Genomic DNA, 20,198 nt, shown 5'->3' on the forward strand with positions numbered 1-20,198 from the left:
TGAGACCTTATGACCTTACCAGGAAATTAACTTTAACCACGTAGAAAGATGTTAGTGGCTCCTGTGTTGTGTTTACTACTGTTTCTCGTATTCTATTGCTGTTGGCCAACAATGTACTGATGGTAGTACTCCAAAACCTACAGGTACTAAATGTGTAACTAAGTTTAAAGAATCAGCAAAATTTATTTATGTTTACTGGTTCTCCCTGCAGAGCCTCATGATGATTATACTCTCTCTGTCAGTGCTGTATTTGAAGACAATAATCGCTTAGTCTCATTTGTTCTCTTATCAATGCTACCTTATTATCAGGTCAAGAGTTGATATGGACTGAAGGCAATATTGAAGTCAACTATATAATGTTAATAAAGTGGTGACTTCTACTAGTTCAATAGTAAATATTGACAATATAACTGAAGCACATTATGGTATATATACTTGTCAATGTTATAACAGACAAAACTATACTTTAAATGAACTACACAAGTTAATAGAGACAAAGTCCTATGTTCATCACTGCAGTGAGAATATATCAGTTACAGCTATACCTATAGGTAAGTTAGTACACTATATTGTTAATATTAGCAGTACTACTTAATAAATTATGATCTTTCATCTTAATGACTGCTATAACCATATCCTGCTGGACTGTTTTGTTTGTTCTTTTGATGTTATAATTGACTGATAGGATAAAAAGGGCATTACACTTACAGTAACAGATTCACAATAACATTTCTCAGAAGTCTGATACAGTCAACAGACACTTGTGCATCATCAAATAGTAGTATATTATAATATTTATATATTATATATATATAATGATATGTAATATATAATAGTCACTTAATAATGAATGAATGAATGAGAGAGAGAGAGGATAGTAGCAGAATATCATGATCATATTTCTCTCTACCACTCTAGCTAGTAACATTACAACTAGTCGACATTATGTGGACTACCTGGGGATAATATCACTATTAATTGTGTTAGTACTTTAAATAAAGTACTCTCTAATACTACAGAGTTAGTACCTGTAGTGGGTGGAGTTATAACAGTGTCTAGTCCAAAAGATCAAGGGAGTTCCTATGTGTTAGTGAGAATACAGTAATAGAGATACATTATGTCAGTATTAAAGGTATGTATGATATAGGTGAATAGATGGACAGATAGATGATAAATAGATGGAAGGAAGGACAAATGGATTGTCATATTGTTGATGTTTTTTCTTATTGATTACAGATTATGAACCAATAGAATTCATTTTACCAAATGGGACATCAATAACCATCAGATTACCTTTCAATATAAACTCTAACACTCCACCTCCTCTCTGTGCTGTGTACTCTTCTCTATCATTGGATGAGTTTTTTTCTGCAATTTTATACTGGAGGATCATTTATTGGTGGATTGGAGAGCACCTATCATTGGAGAACACCTATTGGAGAACATTTATCAACATTACAGTTGATACCAAACACAGGCAGTCATTTTATAGAGAGTTTTGTGTTTGTTTGTATAGCTAAAACAATATGGGAGAAAAGTCATATAGTTATAGAGTAAAGTTTGACATAGGAGGTAAGAGGTTATGAAATTTTGAACAGCAATGTATGTCTTTTTACTTCTTTTTGTTTTATACAGCTCCTGAACTAGTTCCATCTCTTTGTGTAACAGCCTCCATTACTCCTTCTATCTCTCCAGTAGTTTCTGGTAGTACAGTTACTCTTACTTGTTTAGTATATAGTGATATTGGTCTATTTAAAAACTAATGTTACTATAATACATGAAATGACAAATGGTACAATAAGGGAACTACAACCTCAACAAGAATCAACCCCCAATTTCTTTCAATACATTTCATTACTACACAATGTAACATCAGAAGATCATAAAGGAAACTATACTTGTATAGCTGTTATTAAGGAGTTCAATATTGAAGTTCATGACAGTGTTACTTTAAAGATAAGTGAGACATTTCACAGCTCTATCTTCACTACCTCACATCCAAATCATCAACTCCCTATCTAACCTCCATCTTCATCATTTTCAAGTAACAGTACCAGACATCTACACAAATGATGATGGAAAGTGTTTAAGATAGACATGAGTCCTTATACCAGTCACACCTCCACAAACTACCTTTTCACTTCATTTCATACTTTGTCTGTTACAAGTAGCAGCCTTACTACTTCTCCTACACAAGTGTTACAGTCTAAAGACATCAATGACATAGCATTGATATTGGTTACCATAGTATCAGGACTTTTATTAATAATAGTAGTTGTATTAATTATTATTATTTTTTCTTCTTGTTGGTAAAATAGCTATCCTTGGGTCATCACAAAGGACATACGAAGTGAACCACAAGATGGAGATAACCAATATAATTACAACTACTAAATAATACATTTTGAATTAGTTTAAATTTACAAAATATGTATATCTATTGTTGTGTGTATTAATATATGACTACTTATATTTTTCTTGATCTTCAATAGAGAATTGTTTCAAAACAAATTATCTAAGTAAATTATATAAATCAATTTAAACTAATTTATATTTCCTTTATCTAGACTTTTTTACACATTCATATAACTTAATTATTACAATACCTAGAAATCATATGCTCCTCCCTAATAGTAATTAGAAAATATTTCTAACAAGGAAATGAAATTGATATATTATATATATTGGTAATAACATCCTTTGAAGTTAACTATTCAAATAAGGAAGTCAATCTCAATTACATATCTGTAGTCACTCAATATATATCTAGAATGAAATTTAGAAATACAAGATTACAGCAACATACATATATTATTACAAAGATATACTTATAGCTATAATAATAGTTTGGTGTTTACTATAATAACAGTTTGGTAATATTTATTATTGCAGGAGATCAAATGAAAGAAGAGCCTCAACAATACCCTCAGCCAGTGATAACATTTAAATGGTTTATGTTGAGATATTTCATTAGCATGAGGAATGGAGTCTGTGATCCAAAAATTAGCAAATTGAAGATCACTTGTTGTAAATTGTTCCCATGATCTCTCAGGAAACACAGCATGTGTAACAAACAGACTTATATCAGTAGCTCCTTGTAATTTTATAGCCTGGAATTTAAACAATGATTAATGTAATAATTAAGGGACAAACTTACTTTAGCACACTCCATTAGAGTTCCTCCTGTTTGTACAAGATCATCAACAATAACAACATGTCTACCTTTAGGATCACCTGAAAAATTGAAATCATATAAAACAACAGACTCAATAACAAAGTTATACTCTTAATAATAATACACTTTAAAACTAATTTATATTATTTAATCTCATTGTTGATAAGTCAAGACAGTTTTCATCATAATTAAAAGATACAATAATTCAATTACATCTAACATCAGCTTTACCACCATATTAAGGTAGATAACTGTTTTATAACAATCTCATACAATTAGTTTTAGATACTATTAACATATAGAGAGAGCACATGTCTATTTTATACTATGTACAATTCCTCTCTGCGATATACAGTGCTGTTATTAAAAACCTTCTTTAATGACAACTTTTCTCTGGTCACCATTTCTAGTTTTACTACAAGTAATAATAGGCCATTGTTCAAAGGAGACGTGAAATCTTTTATAAGCTCCTTCATCAGGGAAAGCTATAGCAAGATTATTAACATCAGGTAACTTTTTAAGTTCTTTAATAAGATATGGCATAAATGTTAATAGCCTAAATGAAGAAGATCAAAGATAAGTGTAAATTTCTCAGGTTTCAAGTACCTTGGATGACTTGATCAGAAAAATAGAAACTTTCCCGAAGTGCATGAATATCAAAAAAACAAAGATTTGAGCAGGTCCTCTAGCAGCCAGTGGTATCACAGACAACATTGTAGCTAAACTCTAATAAAAAGAAGAGAACATCTATTTCATAAATGTATGCAGTACTTATAATGAAAAGCCATTACACTCTAATAAGAATACAGTAGAAGTCATACAATATAGTATAAAGTATATTGGTAAATTAAGGAGGTACTAGTGGTATGTACTGACTTTAGCTGTGACAATCTGTCCTCTTTATCAACTCTTTCCATTGTAGCTGTTGGAAAGTAAGCAAGAATGAGGCGAAATGATCTTACCAAATACCTAAAGTACAAAGGAAAACAATGTTTTTCTTCTAATAATAATATATACCCTCATACTATGACCTTTGAACCTATACATGACCTTTTAACTTATAACTATGTCCCTACATTGTTGGCATATTTGAGTTACCCTTGGGGAATGAATATATTAAAGACAGTTCTTCAATATCACTTCAGGAGTATGAAAACTAGCCACAAAAATAACTAAAGAAAGTCAACTCCTTATGTTAACAGGTAGTGATTAACATCTACCTCCCTCTTCCTGCTATCTCTTCTACTTTTTTAATAAATATATTCGGCCATCCATCACGAAATCTATCCCATTGGATAGTGTCACAGAGCTCACAGAACGAATATATATCCTAGGGAGAGAAGAGAGAGAAAATATTAACATATCTTGATGGAAAGTCAAAGAGAAACAGTAAACACATCTATTATGTCTATAATCATTTGATAACCTGTCTTTGTATCCTCACTTACCATACTCTTCCCATTCTAAGTTTTTTCTCTGTAACTCTTGTAACTATTGATTCTGCTAACTTTTTCATTGACGGATGATAAAATAACTTGACTGGCTTCCACAGACCAGGAGGAAATGGAACATCCATTTCTTGACTCATACTGTAAGATCGATGAACATTGAAAGTAGCCATAGCACTGTTTTAGTTCATATGAAGTTAAGAATTTAGAACTTCTGACCTCTGTACTGTGTATACAATGTTGTGTGGGCTGAGACATTATATTAATTAGATAATTAATTACCTTATACAGAATTGTGCATTCTTATATATAGTTGACTTATTTCATAGTTATTGAGGAAAGAATGTCACAGTAATTCAAACAACTGATGATATTATCAACGTATTCCAAAATTGAATGACCAACTATTTGGAAGAATTATTATAATTATCATTTCTAATAATTATAATACAAGTTGTATTTATCAAATCCAAGTAACTGAACAATAGTTTTATTGTAAGTAATATTAATAGAAACAAACCTTAACAATATCAAATTTTAGTTAACATTTATATTTTGAATGATTAATAAACTAAACATACAATTAAATTAATTAACTAATTTATTAATATAAATCAGATTTTTTGAAGCGATAATCATGCTAATGTCATGTGATGTAGCAACAGCTGTATAGTTGTAATATTTTTTAATAAATTGTGAGTACAGCTATGGCCGCAAAGGAGTAATAACATTAACATAGTTTACAGGGAAATTTTCAATGTCTCCTGTTCTTGTATTTTCTCCCATAAACCACTTAGTACCTTCTCTGGTTAGTAAAATAAGAGTGTCTCCTTCCTATTAGTAATAAAGAGAATATGTACATGTAATAACTAGATACAGGAGGTAATATGACTTAGATTTTAATTTTTAACATACTCTTATGGCAATTTCACTTGATGATCCTGTGTTCAAAATCACGAGTTGCAATTCCTTTTGGTAAAAGATCATCATCTGTTTCCTTGTCCTTTCTTTGTGAAGAAGTTTAGTTGGTGGTTTTAGTACTTTTTTTTGGGTGCCTATGTTGCATGTTCCATGCAGAGAGAGAGAGAGAGAGAGAGAGAGAACACAATAAATACTTAAGACATAGTTATCAAATGTATCATTACTTTGAACAGATTGTGTTGGACTTTTCTGAGCAGTTTCCTTCGGTAATTCATCAATATTTTTGACAAAACTGACAGGAAACATTCTTTGACGATCTCCAATCATTCCATACATCCATTCCTCATTAATCCATTTGTAGTGATGATAATTTCACCAGCAACCAATGTTAAATCACTATCATTGTCTGACTCATAATCATAAAAACGCTTCACATTTACCAGTCTAGATATAAAGGGAAATATGACGCATTAAATTGAATATTTGTAACATAATGATTGAACTATCATACTGTGCTAAGGTATTTTAATGTAGTAAGGTATTTATAAACTCTTAACAAATGTGTGTGTTCTAAAAAACAATGAACTTTAAATAAAGATTTTCTTGACTACAAAATCTACTTACATTGGTTGATATTTGGTGGCTTCTTTTCCTCCTTCTGATTTCATTGGTAACGTTTCAGGTGGTATTTTGTCAATAAAGTTCAAGGGAACATCCCTTTTTTGACCATTCAGTTCACCAAACAACCAATCATCATTATTCTTGAAACAACTTTAATTTTGTCACCTTCCTATAAATAAGTAAACAAAAAAGTCTTAAGTTAAACTAAATAACTTATTAATATAATATAATGTCCGTCTGAATCTGTTAGACATTTCTTTATCTATTTATCCCACCGTGTATCATCACTCAACCATCCTTCCATTTATCTATTGTACCTTGAAAGTCAAATCTCCTTTCTTGACCATCAAGTCACTGACAGCTGTTGCCATGTTTGAATCTTCATCTCCACCATCTTATCAGGCCTTTCCACAACTAGACCAACTGGTGTGTCTACTTTCACATCAACAAATACTTGTGGAAAACATTCCAATTGGCCATGGGTGGTACCCCTCAAACCAATTTTCATCAATCCTCTCTGTTATCTCAATTACATCGCCTATCTCAAACGATAAATCATCAGGACCTTCAGCTACAAAAGTTTCTATGGCAACACAGTATGGTCCACTATCGAAGAAATAACAGAGAACAATGCCCCCAAAAAAAGTGAAAGTGTTGTCAATAGATACATTATTATCGTATCATCTATTATCATTACTATCTATTGTTATTATATTATTAGTATAAAATTATAGTGCGATCTATACTAGAGATACTCATACTCTGGTATTGGATAGTCTTGTACTGGTGAGGTAGAGGCAGCTGGAGAAAGAATTTCTACAGCATCAGGTGGGAGATCCTCCTGCACAATGATCAATGGATTGAATATATGTGAGTTATGGTAATGTTTTACTTACCACTACTTCTACAAAGTTCTTTAGGGAAGATTCCTTGTTTCTCCTGTCAGTAATTGCCCTCTAAGCCAATCATCTCCGATACGTGATATCAACATTATTAAAGAACCTTCTTTAAATGATAATTCATCAGAATGGACACTAAAAAATAAAAAGATTTGATGAGTTACTTTTGTATGAAAAATAACTCATGCCTTCGAAGTGTTCATGGCTTACAGGACAAAGGACCTTCAGCCTAAGAGAGAGAGAGGAAGAGAGAGAGAGGAGGAGAGGAGAGAGAGAGAAAGGGAAAAAGGGGATAGATAGAGACAAGGTGGCTGTTTGTGTGCTACATAAAACTTGGAGAGACTAAAGACACAAACTCCTTACCACTGTATCTTGTCCAGGTAATCTTTTGACAATCTTCATGTCACTAGAGAGAATAAGTCCTTCTTGATTATCATTATCAACATTACGACCCAAAAACAATACTCATCCTACTTTTTCTATTAACTCAATAACATCACCCTCCTATAATATAGAACAGTTACAATATAATATATAGCAATTGTAGTCAATTAACTTACATAATATGAAATAACTCATCACTTTAGTTCCCACTTTCCTTTGTTTGTTTTAGCATTACCATGGTTGGGTACATTACATCTAAAATAAAATAGATATTAATATTAATTATAATTAACTGTCAATGTTGTCATTAACGCATATTTATAGTTGTATAAATCTACTTGTCCTGCCTTTGTATAACTTTAACAAACAATATCATAAATTATTTTTATTATATGTGTAACTATTTCTAACACTTTACTAAACCACATATCTATATAATTGATGACCTGGTCTGAGTTTTCTTGGAGGTAAAGGGAGGGGGAAAGGAGGCAGGAGGAACATCCTTAGCCCATAAGCGATGTTGTTTAGCTATTGTTAAACTATAGCAACTACTACTGACCTCTCCTCCTCTAGATGTCCTCCTCTGGGAGCTGCTTGGAGATTAGGTACACAGAGAGAGAGATGAGAGGGGAGGAGAAGAAAGAGAGGAGAGAGAGAGAGGAGAGAGAGAGAGGGAGAGAGAGGAGAGATGCAGAGAGAGAGAGAGAGAGGGAGAAGAGAGAGAGAGAGAGAGAGGAGAGAGACGTGAACGGAGAGAGAGAGAGAGAGAGAGAGAGAGGAGAGAGGAGCAGAGAGGAGGAGAGATGGAGAAAAAGAGAGGAAGAGAAGAGAGGGGCGAGGAGATTGACCAGGAGGTGGACCGAGAGGTCTGAGATATGGTGTGAGAGAAGAGGACGAGGGGAGGAAGAGAGGAGAGGAGAGAGAGAGAGGAGAAGTTGGGAGAGAGAGGGAGAGAGAGATGAGAGGAGAGAGAGAGATGAGAGTAGTGAAGATAGAGGAGAGGGGAGATGAGATGAAAAAAAAGAGAGTAAATACTAAAGTAGGTGGTGAAATTTACCTAGGAGGTTGGTGGTATTTATTTCTGTCTCTTAGAAGGGGAAATCCCAGGACGTGGTGGTTTAAGTTTTCGTAGGAGGATTGTTCCACTTGGAAGACCAGGAGGTGGTGTGAATTTGCTAAATCTAGATCTGAAAAACCTTCAAAAGGTTTTGTAGTATTGGAGGTGAAGAACTTGGGGTTCTTGTAGGAGAGGGTGGGGTGTTCATTGATTTTATCTTTCAGTTTCTGTTCTACTTTTGGTGGTGACAATTTTTTCAATTGGTGGAGGTCTTATGATGTTGAGGGGTAGGGGAGGGTTGAGGGCTCCGCTCTGAAATTGGAAGACTTCCCTAGGAGGATCTTACCTTGGGTGGGAAGTGGCTTTTTGATCATTAGTATTTAATGAGGGGAAGGTCTTGCACGTGTAACAGGAACTGTTGATCTGCTGAAGCTTTTAGAAGCTTGCTGAAACTCTTGAGATTTTCAATCTCATCTATCCTCTTCTAATTTTCCGGATAACTTTTGAAGGAGGTCTGGCGTTTTCGAGGAGGTGGAGGTTTACTAACAGATTTTGATTGCTTCCCTAGTTCTGTCTCTTTCAGGTTTGTGGATCATCTTCCTTTTCTCAATTGAAAAGGTGGTGCTTTGGGGTCGACTAGCTGGGGCAGGAGGCCTTAGAGGGAACAGGTAGGGACATAGGATTACTTCGGTATTTGATTCTTTAACCATGTCAGTGTGGATCTTATCTTTTTTCTTCTCAGTAGGTGGAGCGGGAGGTCTAGAACGAAAGCTATGTGTGAGCTCGGAGGTTTTGACAGGACTCTACAGGTGAAGGTTTATTAGAAAGCAGGTGGCCTTAAACTTCTTCTGTTTGTTTCAATTCTATATCATTAGAGTTGATGTGCGTCTTATTTGTGTGGGTTCCGGCTCATCTTTTGAAGGTGGATGTCTTGGTGAATTAATAGGAGGAGGAGGGGTTTAGAAGGAACAGCTGCTGGGTTGGGTTAGGTGGAAATCTTCTAACCTTTTCTTTGTTTATTGCCTTCTTCCTGCTCAATTTGTGAAGCTGGTGACTGAACCTACCAAAGGAGTAGGAGGAACAGCTGCTGTTTTGATTCTGTTGTGTCTGTCTTACTTTCCTTAAATCTTTCAGTTCAGACTCGTGAGGTGGTGTGGTCTCAGGACGGGACTAGTGGAGCGGGGAGGTTTAGAAGGAACAGCTGCTGGTGTTGGTTTTAGGTGGAATATTTTCTACCTCTCTTGTTTATTGCTTCTTCCTGCTCAACTTGTGGAAGAATGGTGGACTTGAAACTACCAAACAGGAGTAGTAGGAAACAGATGCTGTTTGTTGATTTGTTGTGTCTGTCTTACTTTCCTCTAGACAATCTTTCAGCTAAGCTCGTGGAGGTGGTGGGTCTCGTGAGACGACTAGTGGGAGATGGAGGTTTAGAAGGAAACAGTTTGGGGGTGTTGGTTTAGGTGGAGAAATCTTCTTACCTCTCTCTTTTTTTCCTTCTTCTGCTACAATTTAGGGATGTGAAGCTGGTGACTTTAACTAACAAACAGGAGTAGGAGGAGAAGGAAAGCTGCTGTTTTTGATCTGTTGTGAGTTTGTATTACTGTCCCTCTACAGTTTCCGCTCAGCTCGTGGAGGTGGTGGTCTCGGAAACTAGTGGGGGCGGGACGGTTTAGAAGGAACAGGGCTGTGTTGAGGTTTAGTGGAATATCTTCTACCTTCTATTGTGTAGAGCTTCTTTCTTCGTCAATTTGTGAAGCTGGTGACTTTAAGAACTACCAGGAGATAGAGGAAAGGAGCTGGGTTTTTGATCTGTTGTGTCTTCACTTTCCTCTACATCTTCTCGCTCAGCTCGTGGAAGGTGGTGGTGCTCGGACGAATAGTGGGGGGGGGTGGGAGGTTTAGAAAGGAACAGATGATGGTGTTGGTTTAGGTGGAAATCTTTCTACCTTTCTTGTTTATTGCCTTCTTCTGCTAAAACTGGTGAAGCTGGTGACTTTAAAACTACCAACAGGAAGTAGTAGGAACAGCTGTTTTTTGATTCTGGTTGTGGTCATGTCTTACTTTCTTCTCATCTTTCCGTTTTTAGCTCAGTGGAGGTGGTGGGGTCTTGGGCGACCATTGGGGGAGGGAGGTTTAGAAGGAGCAGCTGGTCTTATTGTCTCTGTTTCAGATGGTTCATTCTTCTCTGAGTCTTGTTTGATATCTTCTTTCTGCTCCTGACGGGTCTAGGGAAACCTTGGAGGCGGTGGTCTGAACGAGGAGCTGGGGGTTAACAAGAAGCTACCTTTTTAGTTGAATTTTCGGTTTGTTCAATTTATGGTCTTTGACTTCAGTTGGTTGAAGGAAGTTCACTTTGGATCATCATTAGAGCTGGTAGCTCATTAGGTGATTCAGTTGTAATTAAGAGTTCTCCTTTGTGAGTTGTTGTCATTTTATTTTTGTTGAAAGATCTATTAAATCTGTTTCCTCTTCTTTTGATTAGCTTTTTGTGATAAGGAGGAGGAGGTCTTGGACGATTATTAGGAAGAGGGGGTGCCTTACGAAATGCTACCACCTTTAAAGATTCGCGAGAACTAACACATGAGACGGATTACCAAATGGAAAGGATGGAATGGAGAGGAGATAATAACACTGGTGAATAGGCAGATGAAACGGGGATGTAACGGAAAAGAAGATGGAAATGATTGATAGAAGAAATAAAAAGACTACAGCAATTACTCTAACCTTTATTGATTTTCTGTAGATTCTTGAATTCAAAACTTCTCTCAATTGGATGTGATGAGGTTAGTCAGCTGATTAACAGTAGGAGGGAACGAGAAGGTTAGGTGGAGCTGGACCTCGTCTTGGAGGGAAGAGGACGTGACGGACTGGGACCATTTTTTTTATTAGGATATATCGTCCACTATCAAAGTGGTGGAAGATCTCTTTGGCTTTGAGGTGCCTTTGTTTCATAGCAACAGTGAGGCTCTGGAGGGGGCTCTGTTGGCATAGGTGGATCAGACTGGGACTCGTTCTGGAAGGGGTTTGGGGACCATGAAGTTGATTCTTCAGGTGGCTAGGAAAATCAAATATTTGAGTGTTAGTGTTATTTCAATTATTAACTACATAGTTGAAAGTGTTAAACAAAATTATATTGTAATAAATCCAAATATAGTAATAAATCATGTGTATTAGGAAAAACGAACCATTGTAAAGTTTGTAATGATGAATGGTACTCTACGTTTCAGTTTGCAACACTCTAATAACAAACTAATATAACAAATTTGATATAGTAAGTAATAGAATTCGACTCTATAGTACATTTATTGAAGGACTATTATCTAACATATACAATTATTATTAGTAGTGTGTGGATAATTATAGTTGATATTTTCACTTACTGTTGGTAGTGGTATTAAAGGAGGTGGTAGTAAATCAGATATCAATTGGTTTGAGCTGATAATATAGTAACTATTCAGTCTAAAATAAATAAAAATTATATAAATATAATTATTTATCCCAATTATAGGCAAATGAAAGAGTATTGAATCTCATGAAAAGGAAATTGTGAAATAATTTGTAGTAATTAAGGGCATTGAAGAGATTTGTAATAAAGTCCAACGGTACATGTAATTTGAAAATATAGACTGTCTAACTTTTTTTTGAGCCAAAAGGTGCAGGAGAAGGAGGCTTACTAGGACGACCTATTTGAGGTGGACCCACTATAAGAGACAAAGAGAGATACTGGTTAGAAAGGACATTAAATGAATTTAGTTGCACTCACATGTTGGGGGTTAGGAGCAGGGTAGGAAGGTGGCCCTGGGCAGCGGGAACGAGGTGGAACACTCTTTGTGACAAGTCTCTCTCCTTTTGGTGAGCTAACTGATCCATTAGTTCTTTTATCAGACTAATTGGTAACGAAATATGTAACAATTATAATTAAATTATGTACATTAGCAGGGTGTGTGGCTAGGTGTACAGGTACCATATGAAAGATTATCTTAACTCACTTGATTTGAAAAAGAGTGCCCGTTTGCATATGGGGGAGGAGGAGAAGGGGGTGGTCCACGCCCCTTTTTACTTATTGTCTTTTTCATTTCTTTAGTATCCATGATTCAGATGGAATACTCTCAGGAGGTGGACGTGGTGGAATAAGAGGATCTGGATAAAATGTAAAATGAAAATCGACCAACCCGTTTTTCCATCTATCTAAATTATTCAGTCTCAGTCCATCCGGAAATTCCTATTTCTTACCATCTTGCTCACTAGGTCTTGTTGGAAGTGCAGTGCCTTTTTTACTGGAACATAGGCTTTCGGTGGATGAGGTCTGATGGCTCAGACATTTTGAAACAGTTAAATAAACGGTCACCGAAACTAGAATTTACTAGTCAACCCCACCCCACTGCTGAAAGTCCATATAGGGTTAAAAATGTTTACGCTATTTTAGATCACATACGGAATGCTGACTGTTAAAAAATAAAATTGCATGCTGGACTATTAGATGTCTTACGAAAATGCTGACTAGACGGAACACGTCATAATGTACTAATACTAGTTACAAATCGCGCAGTCAGAGTATTTTTGGGACCTGAATCGTATCAAATTGCTTGCGGTTGAGAAAAAGAAAAAATACATTTTTTGCTATCACTTTAGTACTAAGACCGGAGCAGTACACCAATATTACGCACATCCAGCGAAACTGCAAGTGTTAAAAGGAAGAAATTATAGAGTGAAAAAAATTTTTTGGAAAGAAAGCAGAGCAAAATTTAGACTTTAAAAGACCTGATGGCAATTTACGGTGAAGCTTCCACTTTATCGCAATTGGGAAAAGAGCCAAGTGGACTCGACGATTCTCCATTGATCAAGAAGTGGCGACAAGCTTTGATTATCTCACTCAAAAAGCTACTTTAGATTTTTAGGATATTGAAAGCAAAGAAAATACAAGTTATTCTTGTAATAACACAAAAGCAATAATAATTGCCTTCATATCAAATTATTGTTAGTATCATTATCTCCTATTAGATTTCCTGATGGAGATCGTATTAGAATTAGCACTGACGATGAACTCATGAGATCATTAGAGCAATTTGATGGAACTGGTTTTTCGCATATATTCTCAAAAAGTGAGTGAGCTGGCTGCTGGTGATGTTATGTGTAATATATGCTGACTAGACCATTTTAAAGTGCAATTGACAACTTCTTTTTTCTGACAGAAGACAGAAAATCAGCAAGGGTCTCCTGGGGTTTCGTCATCCAGGTTTCTGGCATCCTCATCCAGGAAGGCGAGAGGCCTTTTCCATTCCAGGGACAACATGGGGCCGTCCACATCATGGGGGAACAAGCCCTCTGGTAGATCTGACCATAGTGAACATCATCCCTGCCCAGATGACCATCACCGTGAGCCTTCCTCCTGCTGAACCGGATCCCCAAAAACAAACAGATCCCCAAAGATGGCACTGAAGACCACAAACCAAAGGAGGCGAGAAGGGACCTTACATCCAGGAGTCATTTGTGATGATTAATGGTTCCATTGTACGGTTTATCGTTACAAATGTTGTCACTGCCCTGATTCATGATCTCTGTGAAAATTTGTGAGGCGGGGACAGGTCTCATAAAAACCATGATATGTACACTATGGATGAACCTTGGGTGGGGATTTCCTGGACGCTGCGGCGGAAGACCAGGAGGTTTTTGGGGTGGACATGGCAGTTGGACTTTTGCTTTTAACTTGTGGAACATCCTGGAGTTTCTTGTGGACGTGTGGCTTTGGGTGGTCCTCCACATTGTGGGTACTGTGGTGGGATCCTGGGGATGCTCATGGGTGGACAATCATCTGGTCATTGCACCAGAAACAGAGTTGAGTTTTGAACGGAATTGTATTGAAAATAAAACTTATAATAATTGTTTTTGGTTTTCGGGACTACAGGTGATTGACATGGAAAATGAGGCAGGACACAAACTGCAGCAACCAAATCCCTGTAGAAAGAATTTGATGAATGAACAGTAAACATCATTGAGCTGAACTTAGCCAAGTTCAATTAACAAAACAATTCTTTTTCTCTTTAGAAAGAACGTTAACTTTTATTAGTCCCCTAAATTTGATGTGGAAATTCGTAATAAAATCGTAATAAATTCTTTTGTCAACAAAAGAACTCGCTGTGTGACGTGTGGAGACAGCAGAAGAATGCCAAGAATATGATAAGCTCTTTTGTAGTTAAAAATTTGATTAGGCATAGACACACACGATACAAGTAGTTTATGTGGTCGTGTGGTTTGTCCTAGTGTCTAAAAACTAAAATGGCTGGCAATTTAGGTCCAGACTCAATGAACACAGCTCTCATGACCAGAGACACAGCGGTCCTCCACGACAGGTCCATAATAATGGACAAGAAAATAATCTATAATAGAAAAGAATAAAACCCAAAGATGACAAAGCAATGTGAAATATAAATTAGAATACTCACATATACTTTCGGATAATTCCATATCCTGCTATACATTTTGTACATTGTAACATATATTAATTATTAGTATAATTATATTTCTAAGAGTGGACTGATGACAGAGAAGCTGTTCTTGTTGAATGTAGAAGAAATTCTATAGCTCGATGGTAAATGGTACACAGTATGAAAACTGTATTATAATAGCTTTAATGTATTAGGTATACCATTGGGAGTGTAAGTGTTTCTAGGATTGAGATATTTTGTGAGACAAGGGCACATGTTGCTTTAATGATTAAAATTATATATTGTTGTTTTCTGGTGTGTAACTTGTTCAGACATTTTAAATTAGTGGCTTTGGACTCTCTGAAAAAATTTGTTATTGGAGTTCATATGTTTTCTAGTTCTATTATATATTGAGTATATATTAGTGATATAAATAATAATTATATTCATTATCACGGTTATTTATTGTACTGTTTATTGTCAAGGTCTGTGTTCCTGCGTCTGTTCCAAAAATGACGTCTCTTGTTTTATTTACAGTGGAGCATTTATAGAACTTTCTATGATGGGTGTGTCCTTCATATCGTCAAAAGTGGCATGGAAAAAGATAATGGACTTAGAAAACTTCAAGAGTTAGCGGACCAAGTAAGAGAGCACATTGGCAAGGAGGACAATTTAAAGACAAATGAAAAAAAAGAAATAAAATTAAAAGTTTATAATGTTTTTTGAATTAACAGAGCTGGTATACAAGGTTTCAAGTGATTTTAAAAACAAGAGGTATAGTATCATTAATTTAGATTATATACAATGGACCATATTAATGTATTATTAATGTATTATTAAGTATTAATTAATGTATTATTACTGTATTAATTTAACGGTATTATTAATGGTATTATCTTAAATGTATTATGTATTATAAACTGTATTATTACTGTTATTATTAATGTATTATTACTGTATTTATTAATGTATTATTAATGTATTATTACTGTCTTATAATGTATTATTAATGTATTTTATAAGATAAAGTTTCTGATAGTGGCTCATTATCAAACAGCCGAGAGCTCGTAAATATTCTAGAATTTGATGTTATTCTTGAGATGACAATTAAATCAGTGCTGATAAACCAGGTAATTAATTAGTCTAATAATTAGAATTAATGGTCCACTATAATTAATTTCTTTATTTTAAATAGATGGACAAGATTGTATTTCTCAAGCAAAGAAATTAGATCAAGGAACCACTTGCTGATCACCCTGTTGCTTTGGCGGGAACACTACTTTCTAAAGGTAATGGATATTATATTATTGTAGTGTATGATAGATGTTTGTTATATTTAGTTGGGAGTTTTTGTCACCCAAGTCCACAAAAAAGGGACGTACATTTGATGAGATAAGAGAAGAACAATCGAAGTACACCAACTGCAGAAGAACTTTCCTCAGAAACACATTAGTGGAAAATGAACCTAAGGCAACACAGCAAAACCAGCTGCGTTAGTTTCTGTGAACTGGGATCATGTATACAATCATTTACATTATTAGGTTTGGGTGAGTCCTGTCAGACGTAACAAGTATGGTGATATTATCCTATGGAAGATTGAAGTGTATAAACTTAAATTAGTGCTGTGTGCAAATATGTTACGTTAAGGTTGATAGGATATAGTTTCATAAAAAAAATTCTTCATAAATAAAAACTAAAAAATGAACATCACTGTTATAGAGGTCACTACAAGGAACTTGCTAAATATGGTCATATATAATGTATCTAAGTGATGTTGTGGTTGTAATATAATTATAACGAAAAAAGGAACATTTTAATTTGTATGTTAATCTTATATAAAAATACACTTTGGTCTTAGAGCCTAGTATTCTATATGTAATAGAGGGTCATAAAAAACAAAGGACCTTTAAAACGAGAAGGGTTGGGTCAAATCAAAAGATCCTTAAGATGTAACTGGTTTGGCCACGGTCCACCAGAAATCCTGAGGGAAGTGACACACGCTACGTCTATTGGGTGATTCAACAGTACCTCCATTTGGACATGGATGGAGGAGACAAGGCTTGAGCGGGTTTCCAGTTTCATACCAGTTGTCTCAGCAGGACAGTGACAGAAGTAATTGGTTTAATAGTAACAACCCGTTAAACTTAGGAGTACAGACACCATTATTCTTGGACATGGATTGGTTGTACAGAGTTGTCATAATCTGGACAAGCTGGTTTCCAAATAGTTATCTGAACACGACCACATGTAGTGTGTGTCGACAGATAGGTCGGTAGGTATTGACCACAGAGAGGCAGTGTTAAGACATGAGCTGATCGAAAACCAAGTCCGAGATGGACCAATCACCTAGACACAAAAGTCTTCCCATGTGTAACTGCTCCCAAGTCCCTAAGAAATGGATGAAGAAAAAAATATTAAATTCTAGGAACATATTAACAATCTACTATATTAAAAGATCATAATTACAAACATTACATTACTTTGATAAAAGCATTAGTGTATTAGCATATTAAAAGGATACCTATATTTAACATAATGTAGGACTATAGCTAATACAACAAGATAAAGAATTACCATGTTAACTTAACGCTTATATATTATATATATATATATATCTGAACTGCACCTGCCACTATAGTGCAGCATCTGTATACTTGTACCGATATAGCAGAGTGCTCCATTAAAGAACATACGTGCTATACCCACTCTTTGTAATCCAGTTAAACCAATCTAGACTAACTAGATTAAGATTTGTATATATTGATGTTATCTGCAATACGTAGATCCTTGAATCCAGTAAAGAAGTAAGCCGACTGCAATAATAAATTATGAAATTTTAATGGATAGATAAAGTGAAATGATGGATGTACTGTATGGATGTAGAGATCAATAGTTAATAAATGGATGGTTGGATGTTAGATAGATAACAGTCTTAAGTTGTCACTTACATAATTCTATATATCCATAGATCAGAGACATTAAAGAGATCATTAAAGAGGGTTGAGTTAATTTCGTCATTGTAGATGAGATATAATAATAAGACTTTGCTGATATGATTTTATTAAGACCACGTAAATCAGTCAATGAATTCACCAATCTTGTAATGGATATCACAGCTATATCTATGGAGAAGAAAGAAAAAGATTTAAATTTAAAGGTCAAAACTAAGTACTGAGGACATTTTTTTAGTCCAATATTAATAGTTTACTGTATTATTTAATTTGTCAGTTAAATGAGGATCATTTATTTGGGACACTTCTTTTAGTTCCATATTAATAATGTAGGACACCTTCATACTAAAAGTACTCTAATAATAATAAATATACTTACATGTAACATTGCTAACAATCCTCAGCCGTCAACGTTAGTCCCGTTTTGGGTGGTATGGATACCAATGTTTTGAACTGAGTTTTGATAATTTGCTGGTAATTAGCACCAGATGTTCCAATGTCCACTAAGTTTGCCATGTTCTCAATGATAGTTCAGTAAAGTTAGCAAGGTTTTTAAACCTTGCTAACGATTGAATAGCAGGTATTCCCTTGATACTGAGCGTATCCAATGACTAATTAAAATAAATTATAGGTTATTAATTAATATACTATAGTCCAATTCACATATTAGTCTATAAGACATTTATTGTCCTCTAATTTAATACTATCAACAAGACACTCCCTAATCATTTTTTCCTAAGATTATATATATAATATTTAAAAGATTAGAGTATTGCTTTAAGCAACTTAAGACTTTGAAGATGGAGTAAAGACTTCATTATTACATGTATATTCCTAACTCCCTTTCTAAATCACTGTTAATATAATATAAACTATATCTCTTTATAGTAGAAAGTAATAACAATATTGTGTATTTAATACACAATATAGAATGAACTATGTCATTACATAGAGAAGGTAGCTCTTATCTCATTCTAACTATTATCTTACTCCTGATATTACTTCCACTAATCTCACATTACATAAGGCTCAAGATATGAGTAAACTAATTTATATAGATAAATCATAAACAGCCCTGTGAGGTTGACTGAGTGGGGGACCACCCACTTGTATAACCATGTTAATAAGCACTTAAGGGTCAGCCATTTAAGCTATGAGTCCACAGAGAAGGCAATATGGTGGACTAACTGACCGTATGCTAGCAAAGTGAAGATAGATCGCTACTACCTTCAGCTACTCTGACATTGAGAGAAGGTAATGATGTACAGATGAGAGTTATTTCCGGTATATCCGTGGGGTGGTATAGTGTCACCATATGGCCAGACAGTTACAGGTACGGTCAAAGTATATTGTTACATTTTGATTGTAAACTGGGTACTACCTTCTAGTCCAGTGGCAGTGAGTGTAATGTGCCTAGAAATGAGTAGAGATGATATATTTTAACAGCTGTATCTTGTACATATGTAACTATTGTTTTTTAAATACAGAAATACAGCTGCTATAGACTCTCTAGTTGTCTTTGGATCAAAACTGTATCTCCATGAATTTTGTTTCATTAATCTTTTTGTTATCTATCTATCTAGTCGGATTTTGTGTCGGCCTTTTCATCCATTTATCTATCTATCTGTCCAGTTTCTGCTTCAATAATACTGGTCCATTTATTAAACTTATATCTCTCTATTCAATTCATTAACTATTCATTTTCACATGTAACCTTTCACAGATTATAGGTTTGTAAATGTACTTACCTAATTTTCAGTATTAGGTTGTTTGTTGAGTAAACTGAAGGCGAGAGTTAGTTACGGAAGATTGTAAGCAGGTAAATTCCTGAGAAGGGAGGTCCTAATAAAGTAGTTGGTGCCGATTGTTTTACAAAAAAATCAATGTTGATAAAAAATTTAAATATTAAAAATTTAAATGTCCCATTTAACTCAGTATTGAAGGTAAATACAAATCAAGTACATGCTGCATATTATCAGGGAATTACTTTACATCATTAATTGTATTTACATTGAACTGTAGATTATAAAACATTAGTAATGAATTATTATGTATTATATAAATTATTAACCTAGAAATTCCCTTTTATATTGTAAATGAATTCTCATTGTCTAAAGTATTGGTTTTAGTCTATAAATAACTTGGCTAAAAATTGTATACAATTTAAGATAATTTTGGGATAAACATTTAATGTTATCTGACCCATTACTGTCAACTCAAAGTGCAAAAAAAAAAAAACCAAAAGAACCGAAAAATTCCCAAAACCAACGACAAAAACAGAAAACCAACCACCCCTTAAAACAATTAAACATTCCTT

General features: G+C 34.7%; 1 protein-coding gene across 1 annotated transcript; it reads right to left on the reverse strand.

The window, feature by feature from the left end:
- Positions 1 to 2,883: 2,883 nt before the first annotated feature.
- Positions 2,884 to 4,763, reverse strand: LOC121392792 (ribose-phosphate pyrophosphokinase 4-like). Its single transcript, XM_041523867.1, is given in 9 exon segments — positions 2,884 to 2,942; positions 2,945 to 3,110; positions 3,158 to 3,234; positions 3,547 to 3,733; positions 3,783 to 3,836; positions 3,839 to 3,899; positions 3,967 to 3,969; positions 4,052 to 4,144; positions 4,624 to 4,763. Coding segments are annotated over 9 exon segments (840 nt in total).
- Positions 4,764 to 20,198: the final 15,435 nt, after the last annotated feature.

The sequence above is a fragment of the Gigantopelta aegis genome, unplaced genomic scaffold (assembly GCF_016097555.1).
Source record: "Gigantopelta aegis isolate Gae_Host unplaced genomic scaffold, Gae_host_genome ctg4508_pilon_pilon, whole genome shotgun sequence".
Classification (NCBI taxonomy): domain Eukaryota; kingdom Metazoa; phylum Mollusca; class Gastropoda; order Neomphalida; family Peltospiridae; genus Gigantopelta; species Gigantopelta aegis.